The sequence below is a fragment of the Brassica rapa genome, chromosome A07, assembly GCF_000309985.2.
Source record: "Brassica rapa cultivar Chiifu-401-42 chromosome A07, CAAS_Brap_v3.01, whole genome shotgun sequence".
In the NCBI taxonomy this organism is placed as follows: domain Eukaryota; kingdom Viridiplantae; phylum Streptophyta; class Magnoliopsida; order Brassicales; family Brassicaceae; genus Brassica; species Brassica rapa.
In genome coordinates this window covers 19764709-19791019 of record NC_024801.2, presented here as the reverse complement: position 1 = coordinate 19791019, position 26311 = coordinate 19764709, and the positions used below count along the sequence as shown (strand labels likewise).

General features: G+C 38.8%; 4 protein-coding genes across 5 annotated transcripts; 2 read left to right on the top strand and 2 right to left on the bottom strand.

Moving 5' to 3' along the window:
* The first annotated feature begins 2112 nt into the window (after positions 1-2112).
* LOC103830431 (aromatic aminotransferase ISS1) lies at positions 2113-4256 on the top strand. Its single transcript, XM_009106208.2, has 8 exons — positions 2113-2310; positions 2385-2432; positions 2616-2744; positions 2817-2876; positions 2956-3112; positions 3204-3369; positions 3448-3556; positions 3631-4256. Exons 1-8 carry the CDS (start codon positions 2248-2250, stop codon positions 4081-4083), a joined length of 1185 nt encoding a protein of 394 aa, XP_009104456.1. The 5' UTR covers positions 2113-2247; the 3' UTR covers positions 4084-4256.
* A 338-nt stretch (positions 4257-4594) lies between these two features.
* LOC103830430 (katanin p60 ATPase-containing subunit A1) lies at positions 4595-7607 on the top strand. The gene is made up of 7 exons (XM_009106207.3): positions 4595-4875; positions 5450-5936; positions 6034-6231; positions 6372-6616; positions 6702-6860; positions 6947-7034; positions 7132-7607. The coding sequence occupies exons 1-7, from the start codon at positions 4739-4741 to the stop codon at positions 7411-7413; spliced, it is 1596 nt and encodes a 531-aa protein (XP_009104455.2). The 5' UTR covers positions 4595-4738; the 3' UTR covers positions 7414-7607.
* Positions 7608-7826: 219 nt separating this feature from the next.
* LOC103830429 (ADP,ATP carrier protein 1, chloroplastic) lies at positions 7827-10403 on the bottom strand. Its single transcript, XM_009106206.3, has 5 exons — positions 9454-10403; positions 8892-9146; positions 8675-8818; positions 8245-8592; positions 7827-8165 (listed from the first exon to the last, which is right to left on the bottom strand). The coding sequence occupies exons 1-5, from the start codon at positions 10216-10218 to the stop codon at positions 7827-7829; spliced, it is 1851 nt and encodes a 616-aa protein (XP_009104454.2). The 5' UTR covers positions 10219-10403.
* Positions 10404-16672: 6269 nt separating this feature from the next.
* Positions 16673-19244, bottom strand: LOC103830428 (pentatricopeptide repeat-containing protein At1g80270, mitochondrial). 2 transcript variants are annotated; one of them, XM_009106205.2, is made up of 4 exons: positions 19102-19244; positions 18915-18985; positions 18252-18798; positions 16673-18184 (listed from the first exon to the last, which is right to left on the bottom strand). In XM_009106205.2, the coding sequence occupies exons 2-4, from the start codon at positions 18941-18943 to the stop codon at positions 16937-16939; spliced, it is 1824 nt and encodes a 607-aa protein (XP_009104453.1). In that variant the 5' UTR covers positions 18944-18985; positions 19102-19244; the 3' UTR covers positions 16673-16936. The 2 variants fall into 2 exon arrangements, with proteins under 2 accessions (XP_009104453.1, XP_033130807.1); XM_033274916.1 differs by having other exon boundaries at positions 18915-18965; positions 19118-19164.
* Positions 19245-26311: the final 7067 nt, after the last annotated feature.

The following is a 26311-nucleotide window of genomic DNA, read 5'->3' as shown; positions in this document are numbered from 1 at the left end:
TTTAAATATCTTTGTTAAATTTTTTTAAAAAATATATATATATATATATATATTTGTTTTATCTAATATTTTATTAAATATGTAATAAATATTATTATTGTTTATATATATATATTTTATAAAAAATTACTAATCAATTATTATTTTTAAAGTAGTAATTCATATTTTAGTACAAACTCATTATATAAATTATAAATAAATATATAGACACCCTATTTTATAATAAATTTATGTACAAATGAATTTTTATTTTAGTTTAATATATTTTATCAAATTTATAATAAATATTATTATTGATATCCATAATATGTCTCTTAAATAATACATACTGAATTAACCAAAAAGTAATAATACATACATGCATACTATAACTTATACATCAAAATATTACCAGTTAATTATTTGAAAACATATAGTAACTCAAATTTTTACGGTAAACTTACTATATAAATCTACAGTTTTTATCGTTTATCTTTTAATGCAAACTACATTAAATTATATTTTTTTCTAATTCAACTGTAATAGTACATGTCACCGATGGGAGTCGTAATACGGGAGTCGTAATCTTTAGAGTTTAAAACTCTACAATACATGTTGTTAACTAAAATGAATTATTAAAATATTTATATTATTTTACTGTTATTTTGCATCTGAGGAACGAACAGTGAAATTTTCTTTTATTGACTAAAATCTCAGATTTGAAATGTAAACTGAATTTGATATAAAGGTATGATTAAATTGTGGGTTAATTTGAAAAACGTGAAAAGTCAAAAGCTATGATTATTTTGTCAATAAGCGAAACGGCAATAAAGTCTAAATGATTATAAGTCAAAATGTTCAAACGAAACTTTGATGTTAAATGATTATAACCGAAGAAATCATACAAACAAAAATTTATTTAAAGTATGGAGGCACAACACACGAGTATTTGAAAAGCTACACAAAGAACCAAAAGTCTTTATCACTAACCACATGGAAGAATGGGAGTTACGTATTCAAAGCTATAAATCCAGGATTTCAAAATTTAAGAGAGAAAACTGTTGTATCGATCAATTATATAAATACTTGTGTTTTCATATTTTTATTGTATGTATAATAAGATGAATGCGTTAAAGCTGCAAGTGTGGGAAGGGCGTAACGAGAGGACGTCGTGGACCTAATTAATAATAACGTAGATCTACACGATTCAAACACACAACTGCACCAAAAGAAACAGGAAAATAAAAGGGGTGGGGGGGAATTTCAAAACTGAGAAGACAGAAACAGGCGTATAGTCTTAAAAACATTAAAATCAGGTCATGTTTGGTCGTTCCATTTTTTTCATTCATTTGAACATGGCATGATGTTAATGTTTTTTTTTTGGTGAACACATGATTTTAATGTTTGCAAGACTATGTAGTACGATCCAGTCATTATTTATACTAAACATGTCAAGATTTATACAACCTGCCATGATTTTAATGTTTGTAAGACTATATGTGATCCAGTCAATTTTTATAGTAAATGATCATGTCAAATATTTCCCCTCCATTAGCCATATATATGACTGAATTTGTAACGAGTAACAACATATAGGGGGTCGAAGAATAAATGCGTCTATGTGTAATATACAAACATGCACACAGTTTCGAGCACACATGTAATAGATGAGCCAAAAAGGGCTTTTTTTTTCTCAAATCTTTGATGACATTTATGTTGTCAGTTTCAAAAAGATGATTACAAAAATGTATTTCCATCTCATGTAGAAAACGAGATCAATAACAATGTATAAACCACAAAAATCAAAGCTAGATGAGCCAAAAAGGGCTTATATAGATGAAAATAAGGGCCCAAATATCAAAGCTAGAGAAACATATTAAGAAAGTGAAACTCGATCAATGAGAAATGAGATACGCTGATTCCTTTTAGCATGCAAAGCAAATCTCATGGTTGATCACGCGGCACATGTAACAAGATGATTTTCAACTGGGCGAGTCTGGGAAACAGCGAACGATTATTAACAAAGGCGTTACTCTTTTGTGACTAGTCTTTTACCTTTTTTTTGTTCTTTTGGAGTAAAGTGTACTTTTAAAAGTAAAAGCGAGGGGCTGTTGAAGAAGAAGAAGAAGACAAGGAAAAGGCGTGCTTTAACGCTCATACTTGTTTTAGGGGTTATCGTCCACGATCAGCGGTTTCTTCCTCTTCAGTATTATATATATGTATCCAACAACTCGACCCTAAATACGAAAACAATAAAATTTCATAGAAATGGGTTCGTTCGGGATGCTATCGAGGAGAGCCTTGGGCACCGAAGTCCCCGTCATGACTCAGGTCATCCTCCAATTCCTATTCATTGTTTCTTCTTCTTTGGTTTTTGTGAGAAGTTGTTTGGTTTTTGCGTGCAGATTCGGGAACTAGCGGCCGAACTGACCAACCCCATGTCTCTCGCCCAGGTTTGTTGCCTTCTCGAAATACGTATTTTAATAATCTAGTTTTGTAACTTTGGGTTTCGTGAGTGTTTCATTCCTTAAACTTGTATACTCTTATTATATTCTTTATTGCATGCATCCAAACAATGACTTGAAACATATAGATTATGTCTGAATTTTGATTCTCTAGGGTATTATTGATTACAGGGAGTGGTGTATTGGCAGCCTCCTCAAAAGGCCTTAGACAAGGTCAAGGAGCTTGTCTGGGATCCTGCCATTAGCTCTTATGGTCCTGATGAAGGTTTGCCTGAGCTACGCCAGGCTCTTCAAAAAAAGGTAACCAATATATAAGAAACAAATAAATATTTTCTTTAATCCAGTAAACGTTTACTTGTCTTTGTTCTGAAGCTGCGTGAAGAAAACAAGCTTACCAAATCAGCTGTGATGGTTACTGCTGGTGCCAATCAGGTCTCTTTCTTTACGCTTTTTTTTGCCAAGCCTCTCTTTCTTTTCTAAGTCTCATACTCTCTGTATGTAACAAATGCAGGCGTTTGTGAATCTAGTCCTTGCACTATGTGATCACGGTGATTCGGTTGTCATGTTTCAGCCATACTACTTCAATGCCTACACTGCCTTCCAGATGACTGGAGTCACCAACATCATCGTTGGTCCTCGCCATCAACACACTCTCTATCCCGACGCAGGTAAACCTCCTTCACTGCTCTCTGAATCACATTACTTTAAATAGCTTTCAAGTTGTGACTCGTGAGAGCCTCTCTTTTTATTTATTGCCAGACTGGTTAGAGAGGACGCTCTCTGATTCTAAACCGACCCCAAAAGTTGTTAGTTTAGTGAATCCTGGTAACCCAAGCGGCACCAATCTCCCTGAACCTCTCCTCAAGAGGATTTCAGATATATGCAAAGATGCTGGGTGTTGGCTTATTATAGATAACACATACGAGTCAGTTCCTCCTCATTTGATGATTTGAATTTTTTTTATTTTTTATGTTGTTAAATAATAGATACGAAAAATGGGCAGGTATTTCATGTATGACGGTTCAAAACATTGTTGCGTTGAGGGAGACCAGGTTGTTAACATCTTCTCCTTCTCTAAAACCTATGGCATGATGGGTTGGAGGCTTGGATACGTGAGTGCCTCTTGTATTTCCAAATTATTTGATTATGGTATTTAATCTTGATGAAACGTTTGATGGACTGGCAGATAGCATACTCAGAGAACTTAGATGGGTTTGCGGCAGAGCTTTTGAAAATTCAAGATAACATCCCAATATGTGCCTCCATAATATCTCAGCGACTGGCTTTACACGCTTTAGAGGAAGGTGGTGGGTGGGTAAGAGAGCGGGTAAAGGGTCTGGTGAAGAACAGGGAGATTGTTAAAGAGGCCCTTGAGCCGCTGGGGAAGGAGAACGTCAAGGGAGGAGAAGGAGCGATTTACCTGTGGGCAAAACTACCGGAGGAACACAGAGATGATTTCAAGGTGGTGAGGTGGCTGGCTCACCGTCATGGTGTGGTGGTGGTCCCGGGGTGTGCATGTGGTAGCCCAGGGCATGTCCGTGTTTCCTTTGGAGGGTTGAAGGAGGAGGAAACGAGGGAGGCTGCAGAGAGGCTGAGGAAAGGGTTAGAGGAGCTGGTTCACCGTGGAATGGTGGAATAAAATGGTTGCTTTGCGTTGTTGTATTGAAGTTATTAATAGAGCCTTTTTGAATAAATAAAGAGTGTTTCGACTCTTCATCGACCACAAAAGTCATTTGTATTGGGATGGTGTTCCCTTTGGTTTTGTGTATACATCCATCGATTCAAATGATTTCATCTTTTTTTTTGGGCAAAGATTTTATACTTCAATAACGCCAAATTAGCCTTTGATTAGTAGTATAAACCAAATCCAAAAGTAATATACTTGGCTTAGCTTTGTTGGTTATAAAATCTTGGTTAATGAAATTGAAACACAAAAAAGTTAGAGCTTGAGTTAATAAAATTTTGATATAGACCGTTAGGAGAATAGGAGGTAGTTAGTAGACACACGTTAATTACAAATTGTTATAATCAAACCTTTAATTTGAATGAAGAGAATAAAGTTAAAAATCAATGATCTTCTAAGCTTTAGTGGATTTAAAGTGGGCCTTAAATGGGCCCGGTTCTAAATTTGAATTAAAGAGAGACCCACTGGATCATTTACGTGGCTTCCATCTTCTTCTACTCCGTCTTCCCCATTGATTCCGACGAGTCACATCACTTCGAAATCTGAGAACGAAGGGGAGATCCCGAGATCGAAGCTCAAGATTTAATTTTTCCCGGAAGCAAAGAGAGAAATGGTGGGTAGTACTAGTAGCAATAACTCGCTGTCGGGTCTACAAGATCACTTGAAATTAGCGAGAGAATACGCACTAGAAGGCTCCTACGACACCTCAGTCATCTTCTTCGATGGCGCCATTGCTCAGATCAACAAGTAACTAACCACCTCCTCCTCTCTTCACTCTTGAATCTAACATTTTATCAACCCCCATCCTCAAGCCCTAGCTACTTCGATTTTGTTCAATGTTAATGGTCTTAGTGTTAAGCTAGATGGGCTTCCAACCTAAAACCAATTGGTGCTAAGTGGAGTGGCCATCCATCTTATATATTGCTTATGATCCCTTCCAATATCTGATGTGGGACATTTATCCCTAATACGCCCCCTCGAGATGATGGCTCTTTGAGCGTCAATCTCGGAATGCTCGGGCAAGGATCGATGGGCCGACTTTGGGCTGGATCGATATATGGATCGGATTGGACTGTGTGGATCGGGCTCTGATACCATGTTAAGCTAGATGGGCTTCCAACCTAAAACCAATTGGTGCTAAGTGGAGTGGCCCATCCATCTTATATATTGCTTATGATCCCTTCCAATATCTGATGTGGGACATTTATCCCTAATACTTAGTTCCAATCCCTAGAAACTGCATTGCTCAATGACATTAGTAGAGATAATAAAAGATCAGTCTTTATCTTTATTAACTTGTTCTAAAAATACTATCTTTTAGGCATTTAAACAGCCTTGACGATGCCACGTCACGTACCAAATGGATGAACGTCAAGAAGGCGGTAATGGAAGAGACCGAAGTTGTGAAGCAGTTGGATGCAGAGAGGAGAGCGTTTAAAGAAGCTCCCACTGGTCGTAGCCGTCCTTCTTCTCCACCTATCAATAGCACCAAGTCCTCCTCCTTTGTCTTTCAGCCCTTGGATGAGTATCCAACCTCATCATCCTCCTCCGGTGCTCCGATTGATGATCCTGATGTCTGGAGGCCTCCTACTCGTGACGTCACTAGTCGTAGACCCGCCAGGGCTGGCCAAAGTGGTATGAGAAAGTCACCTAACGATGGGGCTTGGGCTCGTGGCGGTGGTCCAACAACGCGGGCGGCTCCAGCTACGCGTGGTGGGAGAGGTGGTAAGTCTGCTGCTGCAAGCGCACGTTCTTCCGCTGTGGGGAAGAAAGGAGCTGCCTCCAAATCTACCAAGCCTGAGTCTACGGTATGTTTTTTATTTTTAGTCCTGCCTTTTCTTGTTTGTGTGTGCTTTTACTGCAAATGATATTTAGAAGTTTGTGGCTTTTTGGGATGGTAATTAGAGTGGTGATGGTGAAGATGGGAAGTCAAAAAGGGGATTGTATGACGGGCCTGATGAGGATCTGGCTGCTATGCTTGAAAGGGATGTGTTGGACTCAACTCCTGGTGTTCATTGGGATGATGTTGCAGGTTTGTCTGAAGCCAAAAGGCTGCTTGAGGAAGCGGTTGTTCTTCCTTTGTGGATGCCTGAATACTTCCAGGTACTTTGTTTGTTTCTTGTGGATGTGTATTCTTAGGCTCTGGAGCAAACCATATAAGTAATGAAGAGAATGAAAGTGTCAGTTCGTCTGTTATGTACTTTCTAGTTATGGAGGGATGCTTAATTTTGATTGCTCTTCAGGGTATTCGGAGACCGTGGAAAGGAGTTCTCATGTTCGGTCCTCCTGGGACGGGTAAAACTCTGTTGGCAAAAGCAGTTGCAACCGAGTGTGGTACAACGTTCTTTAACGTCTCTTCTGCTACATTAGCTTCAAAATGGCGCGGAGAGAGTGAGCGGATGGTCAGATGCCTGTTTGATCTTGCCAGGGCATATGCTCCCAGCACAATTTTTATTGACGAGATCGACTCTCTTTGCAATTCGAGGGGGTAAGCTTATTCACGACACTCAGATTGATTTTAAGCAGACTGAATCCATGTGTAATTGGTGAATGTATGTATGGAATGGATGCAGGGGTTCGGGAGAGCATGAGTCGTCAAGAAGGGTGAAATCAGAACTCCTAGTTCAAGTAGATGGAGTTAGCAATACAGCGACAAATGAAGATGGTAGTCGCAAGATAGTGATGGTGTTAGCAGCTACCAATTTCCCATGGGACATAGACGAAGCTCTCAGGTTTCCAATTTTCTTCTTACTGTTTTTAAGGTTGCTCAAATATAATGCGACTGCTGACTGACTCTTGAGCTCGTGATACTCTGCAGGAGGAGGCTGGAAAAACGTATATACATCCCACTTCCAGATTTAGAAAGTCGGAAAGCTCTTATCAATATCAATCTGAGAACAGTTGAGGTAAGTTTGCTGATATGAATACTAATAGTATCTATGTTGGCTCGATGCAGTGCAGCATATGTACTGGATGGGTTATGTGTATGTGTATGTGTTTCAGGTGGCGAGTGATGTGAACATTGAAGATGTGGCTCGGAGAACAGAAGGGTACAGTGGAGATGATCTGACGAACGTGTGCAGGGACGCGTCAATGAACGGGATGAGAAGGAAGATAGCAGGGAAAACGAGGGATGAGATAAAGAACATGTCAAAGGACGATATCTCAAACGATCCTGTGGCTATGTGTGATTTCGAAGAGGCCATTAAGAAAGTGCAACCCAGTGTGTCTTCCTCCGATATCGAGAAACACGAGAAGTGGCTCTCTGAGTTTGGATCCGCTTAAACCAACCCACTTTTTTCCCTAAAACAAAGTGATGTGTGAGCTTTTTGTGTTTGTGTTTATATTGTTATTTATTAATTTGCCATTTGTCAGACTATTCTTTTGTTTCTGTATTACGTATATTCCAACTGGAAAAAGGACTTGTATTTTTATTTTATTTGAAGGTTCAGAGAGACAACACAAGGATTGTATGATAATCAATCATCTACTTGAATAATTAAAACAATACACATGACAAGAAACTTAGAACTTAAGACCAAACTGAAATGAAAATGAATTGTTCAAAAAAAGCTAAAGACTAAAAAGAGTGGAGTGGTGGTGCAAAAGAGCCAATGTTTGAGAGTCTTTTTCTCACTCTCAAACTCTTTATTTTGATTTCATTTTTCCTAAAATCAAATATTCAAAAGCCCTTTTGTTTATATGTTGGTGGGAGCTGATTTCTCAGGCCAACTGCTAGTTGATTCTCCAAGAGAACCGTTTCCACCTTCCTCTTGAGACACAACAGGTATCTTCACAGACGAAGCTCTCTCCATTTCCTTCTCTAGCTCTTCTTCAGACCTCAACGCATTGAACTGTCCCTCCAGTGACTTAGCCGCAGCTAACCATGCAGTGACAATGACCAACAGTATCATTCCTAGGTATGGTGTTGAATTGGCTAGTGATCCAAATGATAAGATCATGAACTGTTGGATTAGAGCACCCCCTGATTTTCCCAACGGGTTGCAAACCACATCAATTGCAGCTTTCCCTTTGACCTGCACAATCTCTCAACCTCAACACAAAACTACTTTCTTCAATATGTATTATTTAAAAAAAGAAGAAAAAATAGCAAACCTTGGTATCCTCATCCAAGGGGATGTAAGCCATTTCTTTACAAGGATCGAACAAGCTGTACTTGGCACTCTTGCTGAAGATATTCTGGAGAGCACCAACATAAACAGCTGCCAGTAGCGGAGTCATACCAAGCTTGGCAACAAGTGGTGCAAATGGGCCACCAAACAATATCAAAGAGAAGAAGGCGACACCAGTCAATAACAGAACAGTTGGAGTGATCTTTGCAGCTACTCCCCAACCATACTTATCAAATACGTATTGACTGAGAAGCATCATTGTGAATGTTGCAATACCAGTGCATGTTGAGAAGTCACCCATAAATGCTGAGTACTCGTTTGGGCTAGGAAACTGCTCAGAGTATAAAAAAGGAAAATTAAAAAGCTAGCATTGTGAATGGAAGGACAATAGATGAGGAGCTGTATGTACATACCTGAGCTTTAAGCTTTGATTTCCATGTGACTTCCACAAGGTTGATACTAATACCATACGCCACAACTAAAGTAGCAAGATCTCTAATGTATGGAGATGACACCAAGAACTTCAAGCTCTCCATCGTTCCCATCTTAGGTTTGTTCTGTAAAAAGAGACAAAACAAATCAGAAGAGCCCTCCTCATAAAACAGAACATAAGCTTCTGCATGCCATTACCTTCTTCTTCAGGCTACGAGTTGGAAGAGGAACGTATCTATTAACCCACCAATACAGAAAACAGATGGCAAGTCCCATACCAACCACAATGCTCATCATGGCTTTCAATGAAACTGCCCACCCATCAACTCCAGGACCAAGATTCTTTCTCAAGTTAGAAAAATACTTCACCGTTCTTCCAGAGAAAATCAGCGCAACATTAGCTCCAAGTCCAAACAAGGGATAGAATTTCTTGGCTTCATCCACAGTTGTGATCTGCAAAGAGATTGAATCACAACTTCTATATGAAAAAAGAACTCACAAACCACTGACTTGTAATCATATATGCTGCATGACTACACATCAACAAAACTCAGCTGCAATCAAAGACTATTACAGTAATAAAGCATGCCCTGAGATTTTGGGAGTTCTAGACAATTTTAGTAAGAATTCAATTAAAAACAAAATTCTTTTACAAATTTGGATCTATTTTTATCAAATTTTCTTCAAATATTGGGGGACATAAGCTAATGTTTAACTGTCCTATTTCACACAAAAAAAATCTAGAAGGCAGTGTAATCACCTGATTGGCAAAGCCCCAGAAGAGAACTGAAATAACCACACTACCCCAAAGCTCAGCCATGACATAAAACAAACAGAAACTCCAAATCCTCAAGATAGCAAGAGGACCCATGAACCTTGGACCAAGAGCAGCAAGGAGCTTATCAGCAAGAGCCTCCGGGTGAATATAGTTGCTGAGAGGGTACATAACGAAACCAAAGGCCCCAAAGTAGATGATGAAAGGGATAATAACGGTGTAAAAGAGAGCCTTTTTAGATAGAACATTGGAGAGCTTGGTGTAGAGGAGCATGAACCCAATAGCCATAGGGAGATTGACCCACGTCTTCAAGAAAGGTATAATCTCAGCTGAACTTCCTTTCGCCGTCACCACCAAAACATCCTTCGTGTCCCTCAGGATCGTGTAGTTGAACAGAATGCAAAAGAACATTAAGCCTAAAGGTATGATCTTTTTCAACGTTGTGACTTCCACGCCGAAGATCTTTGGTGATGGTACGACTGCGGCGGTGTCGCCTTCGTTGAGCAGAGCTCCTCCGTCTGCCTCCGCCTTGCATATGAACTCGTGGCTTCTCTCCTTGTGGGAAATGGAAATCGTTGGCTCAAAGGATTGAGCTTTCTTGAAGGAGAGGGACAAGGCGGGTGGAGTTCTTGGCTTGGAGGAGAAAAGTCTATGCTTTAGGCCGTGGGATGGGTGGAGAAGGCTTCTTCTCGCTCCGATGGGTTTGGCGGGTAAGGAGAGGATTCCTCTGGTTTGTATCGCCGTTTCCATCTCTCTTTGGCGAAATACACAGAGAGAAATGTGAGAGGATGATGATAAAAGGAGGAGGTGAGTGGGTAGTGCGAAGAAGAAGAAAGAATATAGTTTTTTTTTTTTTTTTGGCAATGAGATATTTACAGGATGTAATAAAAAAAACACTAAAAGGTCACTGTCTGAATGCTAAATAAGCTAATTTTTCGGATTTAAGGAAATAAAATTGGTCTCGGGAAGGATAAATTTGCGGTGGTGTTGTTCAACCATGTCCATGTGAGCTTTTTTATTTATTTCATGGTAGAAAAAGTCTCTGAGGGTGATACAGCAAATTTCTGTTTTACCCTCAAATTCACAAGTGAAAATGACTGTAATGACCTTTTTGGGGATTATTTATTACTAATGAGGTTTGGTGGGTGGCAACGACTTTCTTTTCTTTTGAGTTAGGTGGCTAAATAATGCTCTATTTACTTTACCTAAATTAAATCACGTGTTATATAATTTAATATTAAGAAAATAGTACTATTATTTATTCATATTTTCCAGGTTTTTATAATGTAATAATCAGATGGAGCTTACTCCATAGTTTCGAACTTCGTTTGTCTTTGTCAAAATTTTATATTTACTATCAGGGTGGTCAGTATGTTCTTATAGAATTAGTTTGCGTACCAATGCAAAATAGACAATATAAACCTTCATGTGAAAAATATTTATGTCGTCAAGTGTCAAAACAAAATAGATTTTGGATTGATTATCTTCCTTGATTTGGTCGAGCATCACAGTTAGTCATCTACACTCAATTGTTTTTCCCTTTTCAAACGTAAAGGAATTTGCATCCTGAGTTCATTTCTGACGGCGGCCCAAAAATAAGACGACAAAAGGAAATAAGCTGACCAAACTCTTATATGGAGTACATTTTAGTGGCAATTTTTTTATTTTGCGTCATTTTGTCAACTTTAATATTTTTTTTTTTTTTTTTTTGTAACTGGCCTTCTTAATTAAAATTGCAAAAAAAAAAAATGTTTACAAGAGCCTAATGGCAATAGTTAGAGTCCAAACCCCAATGAAACTCATATCATAATAACCCAGTAACCTCTAGTTTTGAAACAAGGCCCATGATCCTTTCGTAATGGGAATAGCGGAGAAGACGAGACGGGGAAGCGGTGGTTGGCGAAGCAATCAGAGAAACGAAGGATAGTGATTTTACGACAGCAATGATCTCACCCCTTAGCGCACCCATTGCTGCATCATCTCAGAAGATCTTCTAGGGTTAGTCTCTCGAAAGCTCTGAATCTTATTTCTGATCTGATGATCAATGATGGAAAAGAGTGTATCAATTGATCTAAATTGATTTGCATGTAGTCGCTGGTTTCGCTCATTCCAGGCCCAGTAGATAGTAGCTTGCCATCCAAGTAGAGTCAGAGATCGAGAAGAGGCTGGTGGAGGCAGAGATATCATTTGATTCAGTGAGTTTCCCCATCCCCGCTCAGGCACGACTCTGCATCTTCCAGCAACTATCCTCCACAGATCATACGTGTAGTCACACGCCCAGTATAGATGATCTCTTGATTCATCAATTACATTGCAGAGAAGGCATGTCGACGGCACTTGTATACCCCATTCAATCATCCGGTCCCGAGTCGGGAGTCTGTTTTGCACCACCAGCCACGCATGGAAGCTCTGTCTCGGGATGCTCCTTGTAGTCCAGATAGCTTTCGCCCAGTCAACTGTTGGCTCGTCCCCTCTCAGGTAACGATACACCTCTCCCGTACAGAATTTGTCGCTTGTCTTTCCATTTATCTCCCACTGATAGTAATCAACCTCTTCATTGAATTGGATTGTTGTGATGAAGGAGAGAACCTGCAATTGATGTTCAGTTCTTGCTGCAGGTAATCGCCAAACTCCATTCCGATGAAGAGAAGCGAGTGTTGCACTTTTTGGGATGCCCAGTCTGCTTCTTCCTCCTTGTAAGAACTCATGAAGACTCCCGAAGGGACTCCAATTATCGATCCAGAACCTGCCACACTCTCCATTTTGGATTCTCAGATGGATTAAAGGGTAAGCCTCTGCTCTCATCTTCAATAACTTGTTTGCTAGCCAGGAGTAGTTTTGCGATGGGTTAGTCTTCCAAAAATTACTTACTGATCCTTTGAGGATGACTTCCTTGAACCAGGAGACCCAAACAGAATCTGGTCTGAAGAAGAGAAGCCATATCAGTCGCATACAGCAGGCTTTGTTCCAAGTCTGGAGGTCTTTCACTCCCAGTCCACCTTGCTCCTTTGTTTTCACCACAGTCGACCAAGCCACCCTAGCCGTGTTGTGAGCATCCAGATTTCCCTTCCAGAGAAAGACACTACACATTGAGTTAATCTTTTTGACACAAGCTTTAGGGAGAACAAAGGAGGAACACCAAAAGGTAGTAATTCCTGAGATCACAGTTTTTATTAGCATTAACCGGCCTGAGAAGGACAGTGTTTTCGTGGACCAGGAGGAGAACCTCATCTTGATTTGATGGAGCAGCGGTTCGCAGCTTGCAAGGAAGAGCTTCCTGGAATTCATAGGTACTCCCAAATAACGAAACGGTAAGTTCCCACACGCCATTCCTGTAGAAACCTGAATCCTATTGATCTCATCTTCCGTCAGCCCTGATGCAAAAAAACTTGTTTTTTGCATACTCACAGCCAGACCTGAACGCTGCTCAAACTCTTTCAGCACTTGCAACACACACTGGACAGATTCAATGTTACCCTCTATGAAGATTAATAGGTCATCAGCAAACGACAGGTGCGTCAATTTGATTTTTTTACACTGAGAGTGATACTTAAACCTTGACTGAGATGCCACATTATTCAACATATGAGATAGACAGTTCATTGCAATGACGAATAGATATGGTGATAAGGGATCCCCTTGTCTAAGTCCTCTAGAACCTTTGAAGTATCCATTTACTGTCCCATTATAACCCACCATGAAACTAGTTGTGCAGATGCAAGACCTCAGCCAGTGAATAAACTTCTCAGGTAGACCCAATCCATAGAGACATGAGAAGAGGAAGTCCCAAGAGAGAGTGTCAAATGCCTTCGCAATATCAACTTTAATGGTAATCTTCTTAGTCCCCTTATTCTTGTGGTAACCGTTTATGAGCTCACTAGCTAGGACAGTATTCTCAAGCAGCAGTCTACCCTTTACAAAGGCAGTTTGACAGGGTAGTATGAGTGTAGGGAGTATAGTCTTCAATCTCTTTACCAGCAGCCGAGAGATTACTTTGTAGATAGTGTTGAGGCAAGAGATTGGCCTATAATCGGTTACTTGTGATGCTCCAGGGAATTTGGGGACTAGCGTGAGGATTGTTGCATTTGTAGCTGTTGGCATGAACCCAGTAAGGAAGAAGTTGGTGATGGCATTGGTGACCTCATCTCCGACAGAGTCCCAAGCCGCTTTGAAGAACCCTGATGTGAGTCTGTCGGGGCCAGGGGCTTTATTTGGATTTAGCTTGAACATCATTGACCTGATCTCTTCTCGCGTTGGTGTTGATATCATCGTAGTGTATTGTGCAGGAGTGATCTGGAATCTCAGAAGACCGCGGAACCATTCATCAGATGATAGAATGAGTGGAGGGGTGTAGGACGGTCCTAGTACTGAGCAGAAGTGGGAGATAGCCAGATTACTCATCTCCATTGGGTCTGTTATCCAAACTCCTGTGGCGCTAAGGAAAGCCCGTATGGCGTTGTAGCTTGCTCTAACCTGACAGATCCTGTGGAAGAAGGTAGTATTGAGATCACCCTCTCGTAGCCAGTTTATTCTAGACTTCTGTCTAAAATATAACTCTTCAATTTCTCTTAGGAAGTTCCACTTTTGGTGGAGATCTCTTTCTGTCTGGTAGTTGGTTGTACTCGGATCCTGCAGCGCTTGAACCTGCACACATTGAAGCAAACTGTGAGTTTCAGAGACTCTCTCCTGAATTTTAGAGTAGTTTTCTCGATTAATTTTTTTTAATTCACTCTTTATTTGTTTCAACTTCCAGCACAACTGAGTTAATGTATGGCACACACTCCCAGCTAGAATCCATGCGTCTTTTATCAACAAGGCGAAACCAGGGTGCTTGGTTAGGTAGTTTTGGAATCGATAAGGGCAGGTACCGGCTTTAGGTAGGAATAGGGCAAGGTTTAAGAGACATGGTGTGTGGTCTGACATTTCAGGAGGTAGGAAGGAAGCTACAGCATGAGGTCAACTTTAATATTGCACTAGGTTAAGACCCGCGCCTTGCGCGGGATGAACATTATATATATATATATATATATATTATTTTATATATTATATGTTTATAACATATTATGAAATAATAAATATATATTAAATAATTAAAAAGTCATTATATACTACTTATATAATTAAATTGGTGCGAACATATAAATAAATTTTATAAATCGAAAAAATATTTTTTCTATTTGATATGATATATAATTAAATTTAAATGATAGTAACATATATATGGTATAATTTTGATATTAATATTTGTTAGATGATGCTTTTTGCTCATATTTTTTTATCATTTTTATCTGTTATAGCAAAAAGTCTAACTTAGTGATAACAAAATTTTCACAGTGGAATTAATGGTTTAAGTAATTTATAATATTTTTAAAAATTAAGTTGTCAATATTTTTTCAAATTTTTTATCAAAAAAATGTTCAAAGTAAATTTCAAAATTAAGATATTTATGTATTTTTATATGGCATATAGTTTAATTTAAAATAATACATATATTTATATATCTTTTATTTTTGATACTTATTAAATGAGACTTTCAACTTATATTATTTTTTAATTATTTGTATCATATCGTTACAAAAGTTTTAAATCATAGATCACAAAATTTGAATGTGAAACTTTGAATAGTTTTAGTAATTTATACTCTTTTATAAAAATTCAAAATATAATATATAAATAATCTTTTTAATTTTTATTATATAGTTACTATGATTGTTTAATTTATTTTAATAGCTTAAAATTAAACAAATATAATTATAATACACACTTATTTTTATCAAATCTTTATTATTCAAAATCATTAATTGTCATATATACTTTAGCCACATTAGGCAATTTCGAAATCTTATTTAAGGAAATAATGAAGCACATTAATAATGTATTTATTGTGGTTTAATAAAAAGCTTATTATATATTTAGATGGACCAACCTATTTCTCTAAGGATTCTAAGAATCATTCTAGTGATGACACGTGGCTACAAAAAAATGTTGCAATGCTTCTCAAATAATATATAGGAGATAATTCTATATTCCTAAGGACCAGTTAGAAAACATATATTCGCTGGAAAGGTATGAAGGTGGTCTAAATGTTTTCAAGAGGCGCATCATCTAATCTAGAGGGATACGATTTTGAATAACAAATGACATATGAAAAAGATGGCACCAATCCAATCCATGCAACACACATGTTTTTTAGTGATTAATTATGATGCAAATAAATGTATTTGTTCCTAATATACAGTATATTTTATATCTTTTGAAATAAATGATTTTTTGTGATACTTCAAAGAAAAATGACTCACGGATCTTTCTGTAAGAAAAATCGATATAATTTATGTTTTCATATTCAAACAAAAAAAAATCGATAATTTTGATGAAGAGGATAACTGGCAGCCGTGGGATGAAAGAGACGGCTCCGATTGTCAGTGCACCAACTTGCCGAAGAAATATCACAAGGAGGGAAAGAGGCATGGGAGGGAGCGTGTTGCTGACCTAATTAAAAAGATCCAATCGATTCCCTCCATTCTCAATATTCTTTCTGCGAGAAACATTAAAGTGGGACCAAATGGTTTCACGAGAGATAACCCTTTTATTACAACCCAACGGTAATGAGATCTTCCACTTGGCGACGTAATAACGGTTCTTCCTATACATGCAAGCAAGATTGCACTTTTTACCCAGAGATATTTGTACTGGGTGTGTGTGGTGATAATAGAAAGAAACAAACGGTGTTTCTTGTATACACGTCACAACCTTCGTTGTTGACAGCTTTGCTCTTTCCGCCCAAGATGTTTCTCTTTTTGTCGTTTTTTTTCTACAAAACAAAACTCCTCCGACGGCTCCGTATATGCCACGCCATTTTCAAGAATTTTCTCTTTGCAAGCAATGGCATAATTCATCTTTATCCTGTTGTTACTGGACTTGGACATTTTAGATGTTCAGTTAGGCCCGTTTACAAACAAAAGTGATCAGAACCAAAGCTAGCAATACTCACTCATCACTGGACTTGGACACATAAAAAAGGTTTGAAATGGTTCATTCTCTGTCACACACGCATACACAAGCATTCCGGATTATACGAGACAGCCCTTTTTCCCCAAACCTTACCATCTTGCCCATTACTCTATGAGCTAATGCACTTGCTTCAAGGTCTTTCTGAGTGACTTGAGTGATCAGTTGAACTCTAGTAGTTGTGTATCATTCATCATAACCAAGGTCTTCTATTTATTTATCAGTTAAAAGATGAGTAACATTCCATCTTTTTTTATTCTAAGTTACTCATAAAACCAGACTACCCCAAATCTTAGAGGTCATGAAGCTTGGAGGTTTCTGAAGTGAATCAACCACCAAATAACCCAAACAGAAACATTAAAAAAATACAGTACCTAAGCAAAGCCTCAAACTAAACGTTAGAAAGACAAGGAGGAACAAAGCAGAAAGAACAAAGGAGTAGGAGGAAAGAGTCTCTGACTCAATCCAGAATATCAGAGATAGTCGTCTTCTTAAACGGATCACCTTGAGCCAACTGTGCAGCCATAGCTTTGTTCGGAAAGATATTATCAGCTTTCATTCTATCTCTCATCCCATACGCAGGAGCTTTAGCGTTCAAGTAACCCTGCATGAGCGCTTGGAACTGCCTAAGCCGAGATGTATAGCCAACCTCCCTCATCTTCTGGAATATCTTCTCCGTGTTATGAACATCTCCCCGTTTCGCGTACTCGTCCATGATGTACATGAACGAGCTCATCATCAGCTTCGTATGGCTCTGTTTCGACGCCTTGCTCAGCAAAGAATCAGCCTTCTCGACTTCCCCTGCTTCCACGTACAGCCTGATGAGTGCATCCCACGTCGACGCCTCGATCCTGCAGCCACTCTCCGCCATTCGCTTGACCAGATCCTTACCCTTTGAGAGCATCTTGTGATCCACGTACACCCTCAGGAGAACAGAGAAAGTGTTTGAAGAAACCCTTCTGTCCATCTTGATAACCTTCTCGAAAACCTCCTCCGCCTCTTGCACCTTATTGAGCTTCCCAAAAGCTTGGATCGCAGAAAGAGACTCCTCGAAGCGAGGCTTCGGTTCACAGATCTTCCACACTCTCCTCACCTCGTCTTCTCTGCCAAGAGAGGCGTAGATGGATAGCAAATCTTTGAACGCTCTGCGGTTCGCCTCTAAGCTTTCCCCTTCCATCTCTTTCAAAACACTCTCGGCCTTCTCCTTAAGCCCGGCTACCGAGTAGTGCCTAGCGATGATAGCTTGCGTGTTGAAGTCAGGCTCAACGCCTTCGTCTTTCATCGTCTCCACGACCTGCTCCATCCCCTTTATGTCGTTAGACGACCCTTTGACGTCAATCAAGATCTTGTAAGTGAGAAGACTCGGCTTGACGTTCTCTTTCTCCATGAGGAGAAGCACGTCGGCGATCTTCTTTCTGTCGACTCTCTTGTAGAGGAGAAGCATCTGGTCGCAAGTGAAGCCAGAGCGAGGGAATCCCAAGTCCTTCATTCTGTTGAACACAAGCTCAGACTTCTTGACGTTGCAAGCGACCACACAGTTCGCCAGGAGGGTGCGGTACATCACTTCACCTCTGAATGATTTGGGGATCTTGTCCACGTAAGCTTCTCCCTTCTCCAAGCCACGCGTTTTAACAATGAGATCTAAGCGAGAAGCGTAGTCTCTCTCGTTCATTTCGATCTTCTTATTAGCCTCCAACCACTCTGACATCTAATACAAAAACAAAAACGTTGGAACACATCAAAGTCAAACACAACAAGAACAAGTAAAAGTTTACCTGTAAGGCTCTTCCGTACATGCGACGCCTACGGAGCTGGAGCATGGCTTTAGCAACCTCGGTTCGGGTGATCTCATTTCCTTCTTCTTCCACCCATTTATCAAGTGCACTGCCTACAGAGAGACCTCCTGCAGAGACAATGGCCTTGAAAAGCTCGGATTGCTTCTTTTCTAAAGTCTTTTTACTATCATCGGTTTCAGTGAGGTCTAGCTCCAGCTCTTCTTCTTCATCAGCGGAGAGCTTTCCCTCATCGACGTCACTATCATCACTACTACTACTGGTACTAGACTCTTGGCCTGACTTGGAGTTTTCAAGTTCGGAGAAACCGTCTTCGAGGTCGTCATCTTCCTCTTGATCACTTTTAGTGCCGGCAGTCGAGGAGAGTAGACGGTTACTCATAGAAGAAGACATGTTGTAAACTCTTGGAAGGGTATCATGAAGAATGGAATGGGATTGAAGAGTGAAGAAGCTTCTTTCTCCGGATGGTATCTCTTGTTTTGAATAAAGAGCAGTAGTACAACAAGCACCAAGTCGGAGTCTCTGGGATCTGAAAATTAGTATCAATACAACTCAACACAGACAAAATAATAAAAAAGGAACCTTTTTGCTAGATTGCAACCAAGCGTAAGCCTAAAAAGGAGAGAGAGAGAGAGAGATTCGAACCTCCGCAAAACCTTGGAAAGTGCGAACATGATTGCTCCCTCGCAACGATCACTGCAATTTTTACCTGATTGCTATTTGAACAAAGCAAAAACAAAACACAAAGATCAGATTTAAATAGTAACAAAAAGAAGCTTTAGATACAGTAAGTAATAGATCAGATTCGAAAAGTAAAAGCGAAGAAGCTTACAGTCGTGTAAAATTGGAGTCGACGAAGAAGAAGAAATGAGAACAGAGAGTTGTGTGTTGAATGTTGATGAAATGACAAGGGTTTAGGGTTTTACGCTCTTTTCGGGAATGACGGTTTTGTCCTCGGAATAAGTCTCTCAATAAGCAGGCTCACAAGATGGGCTTTTAAAATCAGAAAAAATTTCTCAATTACACGATGTTTAACTCTCTGGTGAAAATCATCCAATGCATACTACATATACAAAGTAAATAATTACATAATGACAACATTATAATCGATTTAATCGATTTTAGTATATATTAATGCCTTAATGGATCAATCTGTAATATATTAAACTTAAACCATAATTAACAAAACCCGACTGACCCAACTCCTGAACCCGATCCATGGTCAACTTAAGTCACATGCATTCATCAAATAAAAAATTAGGGTTTATAACAGAGAAATAAAAAGAAAACATACAGTGATAGAAAGAGATATGGAATTGGGTGGAAGATTCAACAATAAGCGAAGGGGCAAAGGAATGTGCTTTGTTTTTGTAATTTCTCTCAATTTCTTTAACTTGGTCTCTCTGTCTCCGTCCCTCTCTCTGTGTGTTATAAACTCCCAAATCGATTTTGCTTTACAAACCCTAACAATGTCATGTTTGTTTTTTCGGGTTAAGACAAGAGGTGTGCGGGTCGGGTTAATAGAGTTAGGTTGGGTCGGGTTGTTTGGTTTAAATTGAGTTTATTTTTAATTACGTATTGACTCCACTAATTTATACTATACTAATTAAAATCGATTAAATCCGATTATGATGTTGTCACCATATAATTATTTACTTCGTATATAAGGCATGCATTAACATAAACTTGGTGTAATTATTGATACATTCTTATATATTTGATGGTTTCCACCATATTAGAGTAAATATCGTATACTTGAGAAACTTTTTTCCTCTAAAGTATGTGCTGAAACCCTTTGGCTCTGAATGTATATTAGAGTAAAAAATTAGAGGGAAAATAATTTTCGGCTCAGTTACTCTAAAATAAAACCAATCATGTAAAATCATTTTAGCTTAGCGAGAGAAAATTTAGGAGATGGATTGTATCCTTACACAAGGTCCATAAATAGTAAGTCTGGCCTTTCAAATCCAGAACATCGACTCGACGAGACCCGAGACAATACATCAGCTCAGCTTATGACTATTTTTAGCTAACTAACAGAAACAACTAAGCACATCCAGTTCAGCGGTTCAATTCGTCTGACAGATTACTCGGCCCGACGAAAAAAAGCCCATTAGGTAGAGTAACCTAAGGTAAAGATAGATGCGGACCGCCTATATAAAAAAAAAAGGAAACAACGAGAAGGGGATTCGAACATCAAGACACACACTTGACGGCAAGAATTAGGATTTACTTACTTTGTATTCTTGCCGGCTTATACTTTCCGGCTAGCTCCCTGAGCACCAGCTTGTTTCCAGATGAATACATTTTCAAGCATTCCCTCTATTTCTTTTCCTCTAATTTTCTCTAAATTTAGTTACTCCAAATTCTTCCAATTTCACCAATCACATTCTTTGTTAATCTTTAACGGTAATGGATTCATCTTCTTCTTTTTTTGCAATCACCTTCTTCTTGTTCATTGCCTCTGGCAACTAGTCTTGAACGAAGCTTCTGCACAGTCCCATCTGCGTTCAATTTAGTCTTGTGTATCCATCCACTACCAATTGGAATGGCTCCTTGTGGTAGAGGTACTAAGCTCCAAGTTTCAGTTTCCTTGCAGGTACCAATCTCCTCTCCCATTGCTGCATTCCAACCAGGATGCTTCAAAGCTTCAGCTATTGTTCTCGGAGGTTGAGGAACTCCTTTTACAGTGATTAAGGCATATCTTGGGTTGGGTTTCATAACACCAGCTTTTGCTCTTGTCGTCATGCCATGAGTGTTGACCGCTGGTTGATCAACTTCTTGAACGACAGGATCCAATGGAGGCTGTGATGCATTGGACGAGCCTGAGTTTTGTTGACTCTCTGCTGATACTGCGGGAGAGGGACCAGGAGAATTTGGCGGTTGAGTAGGAAGAGGAACTGATATACCAATGTCTTCATCAACCCTCTGGTTCATACTATCTTCATGAGTTGAATCTACTGTTTTATGCTGTAGACTCCACGCTGTAGTCAGGGTAGTAGATGGAGAGGGAAGAAGATGTTGGTAGGTATCTTTATACGGCATCCGTTCTTCATCAAACAACACATGACGATTAATAAAGACACGACCAGTGGGTGGATGATAGCAGCGATACCCTTTGTACTTCTCGTTGTAACCAACAAACACACAGAGGAGAGATTTTGGATCGAACTTGTTGTTGGCATAAGGTCGTAGATAAGGATAACAAGCACAACCGAATACTCTTAGTGCAGTGTAGATTGGAGGAGTTCCATTCAACCGCTCAAAGGGACTGATCATCTTGTTGTTAACCGTTGTAGGCAATAGATTGCTGAGAAAGGCAGACGTGAAGAAAGCTTCAACCCACAAGCTTAAAGGTAGATGACTCTGATAGATCATCGACAAGCCTAACTCTGTGATGTGCCTGTGACACCTTTCTGCGATACCATTCTGTTCAGGAGTGTGAGGACAAGAGATATAATGTCTGATTCCAGCTGCTGCAAAGTGATCAGACAAGTTCTTGTTAACAAATTCACCACCACCATCAGACTGAAAGACTGAAATTTTCTGTTTGTACTGATTTTCGACTTGAGATTGGAAAGCTTTGAAGATAGTAGACACATCAGACTTCATTTTAAGTGGATAAAACCAACAAAATCTTGAGTAATTGTCGATGAACACTACATAGAATCTGAAGCCTTGAGTTGATACAACAGGAGCAGGCCCATACATCACAGTGTATCCTCTCAAGAGGTCTATTTGAACGAAAATCAGAACTAGAAAAGGGAAGTCTACATGTCTTGCCAAGTTGACATGATTCACACAATGACTGAGAAGTCTTATTGAACGAAATGGCTTTTATTGCTGAAAGGTGCTTCAAGACTTGATCATTTGGATGGCCTAGTCTCTTGTGCCACACTCCATCGCTTGCAACTTGCTGTCTGAAGGAGTAGAACGTCAAGAACTGTGGAACATCCAGCCGATAAAGACCTTTGACCTTGTTACCCTGACTGAGAATTCTGCTGGTTGCTTTGTCCTTTACACACACAGTGGTAGAATCAAACGTAAATTCGCAGGGAAAATCATCTGTGAGTTTTGACACTGACAGCAGAGATTTGGTGATATCAGGGCATATAAGAACATCAGAAAGAGGGATGTTACCTGACTGAGTCGGGATGGAAGCAGAACCAACATGAGTGATGGGGAGAAATTCACCGTTACCAACCATCACCTGATCCATACCAGCATATGGCTGAGCTGTGTCAAGATGATCAACTGAGTTTGTGACATGATGCGATGAGCCACTGTCTGGATACCACTCAGCTCCTGATGGTGTAGACTGATTGTTGGCTGCCACCGTCGTGAGAAAATTCGCCTGAGGAGGAGGGTCACTAACCACAAAGTTAACATCGAACCTCTTGTAGCATTTGTAGGCTGGATGACCGTATTTGCCACATATCTGACATGTAGAACGTTGGTTGTCAGAAGCAGAGGACGACCTTTGCGCGCCTTGACCAAACTGCTGAGGAAAGCCTCGACCTTGCGTAGAGTAAGAGCCGCGACCACGATATCCTCCTCTGTTCTGGCCTCTTCCTCGTCCAGAGTATCCTCCTCTGTTGGCATATAAGGCTTGATGAGGTGAAACATCAGTCTGCTGCTGATAGGTTCGGAGCTTATCATCAAAGCCAGTTAGCTTGTGAACCACATCTTCAAAGCACGGACCAGGGAAGACATCCATCGAATGCTCAATGACGGTGGTGACAGTTTCATATTCTCGACCCAAACCGTTCAAAACACCGTAGATCTTCTCATGCTCAGTGATTGGAGCACCAATCGAATCAAGCTGGTCACAGAGAGATTTAATTTCAGAAAGATACTCAGTCATCTTCTTGTTGCCTTTGACCGTAGTCTGAACACGTCGTTGAAGATCCAGACGTCGAGTTGCTGAGACCCTATTGTACTTCTTTCCCAACGCAATCCAAACCTCTTGCGAACACTGAAGACCGTAAATGGATTTCAGAGCGTCTTCAGACAACGTACCATAGATCCAAGCGAGAATGAGCTTGTCCTTCTGCATCCATCGAGAAAACTCAGGGTTCGGAGCTTCGACTTCTTGATCTCCATTGCGAACCGTGATCGTCTCTGACGGACTAGGTTGAGCTCCGGTCACGTAGCCAAGAAGCATCTGGCTCGACAGGAACTGCTCGAACTGAAGCTTCCATAGAAGGTAGTTTCCTTCCTTGAGCTTCAAGGTGACGACCTGAGTGATCGTGAGAGAGGTAACAGGAGGTTGATTTCCATCCATGGCTCTGATACCATAAGCGCAGTCAGAGAGCTATGGAAAGAAGAGAACTTTACTGAATATTTCTGAAGTTTATTATTATCAAAACTTGAGGATTACAAGAGTGACTCTAGGTTTATTTATACAAGCGATTGGAACAATCTAGATGTCTGACAGGTGTCTCTGACAGCTCAGTCATCCTTATCCTTCAGAGCATCATATCTGTTGCTGAGCTGCATCTTGGGAGGCGAGGGTTCCGTACCTTTGGCTGCTTTGCCTTTCTCCTTGACTGAGGTTGTGACCGTTGGGGATGTTTGTCTTGTAGCCGAAGATGCTCTGGGCTTTGTCTGCGTAAAGCCCATCGTCTTATCATCTTCTGATCCACTGGGCCTAATAACTCCTACAATGGCTCCTGAGATCCAAAGCGTTGACAACAATTCCCCTGTCTGTCTCTGATTAGTTGATTCAGACATCAGATTTGGCACTCAAAGTTCCGGAACACTTGGTCTCTGCTCCAGAAGCACTAAGTAAAAAAGATCATTACCAGCTTTTCTTGAACCACAAAGCATTGCCTATGAATCGATGACAAGTAAGTAAAAATATATATATTAGACTAAGTATTTAAATTAATTATTTATGTAATAGATAATTATTATAGACATTCAATAATATCTTAGTATGTTTTGGATACAAATAATTGGTTGAGATCGGATTTGGTACAAATTTTTTTTTTTGGATTTTTTATCTTCAGATTTTTTTTATATTCATTTGGGTTCGGATTCGGTGCGGATAAAATCCATTTGGTATTTATGTCGGCTCGGATTCACTTTTATCGAGTCAGTTTGGTTATGATTTTCAGATTCGGTTTATTTGTCCAATCCTATCTCAACAATGCAAAAATATATTCAGATCAATGATGTTATTCACAACAACAACAAAATTATACATAGCTCAAAATATCTAAACTATCTTAAATTTTATAAAATAATTAAGTTTGATTATTTTGGGATATTAGTTCGGATTGTAACCGATATTCAAAGTACTTAATTTCTAGGTTCCATTCGAATATTTTTAAATGATTTGGATCGGATTTGAATTTTTTTTATGGTCGTATTCGATTCAGATTATTGGGTTCAATTATAAACGCTCAAATCTAATGCAAATGGTAGCGCATCTGATTCTGTGAATATCTTGTTGTAAAAAAAAATAGCGTATCTGACTCATGAGGTTGCATGTTCCACTCAAATCAGGTTCAGTTTTCCCGCGACAATATCCTAACTTTCTATACAATTCAATGAAATATTTCAAAGACCAACTCCATCCTTAGTATATGAGGAAAGAGTTTTAAAAAACAATCAAATTTAAATATTAATAGACATATTGATGGAATTTTACAAATTATGAAACACCTATGCAATAGTTTTTCAAAACTGAGTGTTTTTATCTCATACAAGAGATGAAGTTGGTCTAATACTTCTATATTATTTCGTATTTTATGTTCTGTAGACATTTAAACAATCATCGCTAAAAGTTTCGCTTTGGAATACGAGTTTACGACAAGTCAAACTTTCTAGCCTCCTTGCTTGCATGTGCTTCTCTCCTTCAACGCCTCAACTATTGTCTTAATATGTTCATGCGGCGTATGATTAAAGATCTTATATAATGTTCATGCGGCGTATGATTAAAGATCTTATATAATGTTCTGAAACTTTCTACACAGCAATATAATTCACATATTTTGCTGTTATATTATATAGTGTAATTAATCCCTTATACGTACATCCGAACATAATTTAGTCAATCAAACCAAATATGCAAGTAAGAAACAAAACTTAGGTAGCAGATAACAAGGCCGCCATTTTCATGTTTGAGTCGATTCAACTTACTAGTTATACATTTCACTTACAAGGAAAAGTGAAATGCGAGAAACAGAGCTCAAAAGCAACATAAAAACAGAAGGTTTGCACATCTTTTTAATTTGCAGATGCATTTCCCATTAACAAAGTAACAACTTCAGCATAATTATGATATTAGTTTTTTTTTGCTAAAATAACTATGCTATTAGTTGGTATAGAATATTAAAATAATGTGTATTGTAGTAGCTAAAGGATCAAATGAATTTCTCTATAATAAACTCCAACATGTTTTGGGACATTTGAAATATTGATGGCAGCTTCTAATGCGGTAGAGTCGGCAGTAGTACCTGCACCAGAAAACAACCTACCCCTTCACGTGTTGATCCAAATGTGATCACTATTTCAATCTAATTATATATCATTGATTCATTTTGACTTCATCTTTTTATTATTCTATATATTTTCAGAAACAGCACATACATATTCATGGCGATATATATATATATATAACTTATAGTTGTTGCGTTATATATGAAAACAAATATCAATACGTAGTCTAAATAAATTTGGTATGCTAATGATCAATTGTCAAGACATCTCAAGGATAGAAAATTTCAATCATTTTGTAAATCATGGCATTTATAGTTTAAAACTGATAAAACAAAGGTTTTTTCTATGAATTACAGACGACCGAGGTCAACCGACTATTCTGCGGTGACAAAACAAATGGTTTTGTTTGTCAATATATATAAATGTTTAAAACAATTGGTATCTTAATAAATAGTATAATACTCCATCTGTTTTAAAATAGATGAATTTTTAAGTGCACAATTATTAAAAAAATTATTTTTTATTTAAAAAATATCATTAAAATATAAATTAAAAATTATTCAACCAATTACAAAATAGTCTTTAAAAACATCATT

What these genes read in the sequence shown, in the direction of transcription:
- LOC103830431 (XM_009106208.2), top strand. Translation starts at nt 2,248, where the DNA reads ATGGGTTCGTTCGGGATGCTATCGAGGAGAGCCTTGGGCACCGAAGTC. An exon ending in ACCCCATGTCTCTCGCCCAG is followed by an intron (nt 2,433 to 2,615) that starts GTTTGTTGCCTT and finishes TATTGATTACAG; the next exon opens with GGAGTGGTGTATTGGCAGCC. An exon ending in TGGGTTGGAGGCTTGGATAC is followed by an intron (nt 3,557 to 3,630) that starts GTGAGTGCCTCT and finishes ATGGACTGGCAG; the next exon opens with ATAGCATACTCAGAGAACTT.
- LOC103830430 (XM_009106207.3), top strand. Translation starts at nt 4,739, where the DNA reads ATGGTGGGTAGTACTAGTAGCAATAACTCGCTGTCGGGTCTACAAGAT. An exon ending in TCTCTTTGCAATTCGAGGGG is followed by an intron (nt 6,617 to 6,701) that starts GTAAGCTTATTC and finishes GAATGGATGCAG; the next exon opens with GGGTTCGGGAGAGCATGAGT. An exon ending in GACATAGACGAAGCTCTCAG is followed by an intron (nt 6,861 to 6,946) that starts GTTTCCAATTTT and finishes GATACTCTGCAG; the next exon opens with GAGGAGGCTGGAAAAACGTA.
- LOC103830429 (XM_009106206.3), bottom strand. Translation starts at nt 10,218, where the DNA reads ATGGAAACGGCGATACAAACCAGAGGAATCCTCTCCTTACCCGCCAAA. An exon ending in TCTGGGGCTTTGCCAATCAG is followed by an intron (nt 9,147 to 9,453) that starts GTGATTACACTG and finishes ATCTCTTTGCAG; the next exon opens with ATCACAACTGTGGATGAAGC. An exon ending in CCTTGGATGAGGATACCAAG is followed by an intron (nt 8,166 to 8,244) that starts GTTTGCTATTTT and finishes GAGATTGTGCAG; the next exon opens with GTCAAAGGGAAAGCTGCAAT.
- LOC103830428 (XM_009106205.2), bottom strand. Translation starts at nt 18,943, where the DNA reads ATGTTCGCACTTTCCAAGGTTTTGCGGAG. An exon ending in CTTTCCAAGGTTTTGCGGAG is followed by an intron (nt 18,799 to 18,914) that starts GTTCGAATCTCT and finishes ACTAATTTTCAG; the next exon opens with ATCCCAGAGACTCCGACTTG. An exon ending in TGTACGGAAGAGCCTTACAG is followed by an intron (nt 18,185 to 18,251) that starts GTAAACTTTTAC and finishes TTTTTGTATTAG; the next exon opens with ATGTCAGAGTGGTTGGAGGC.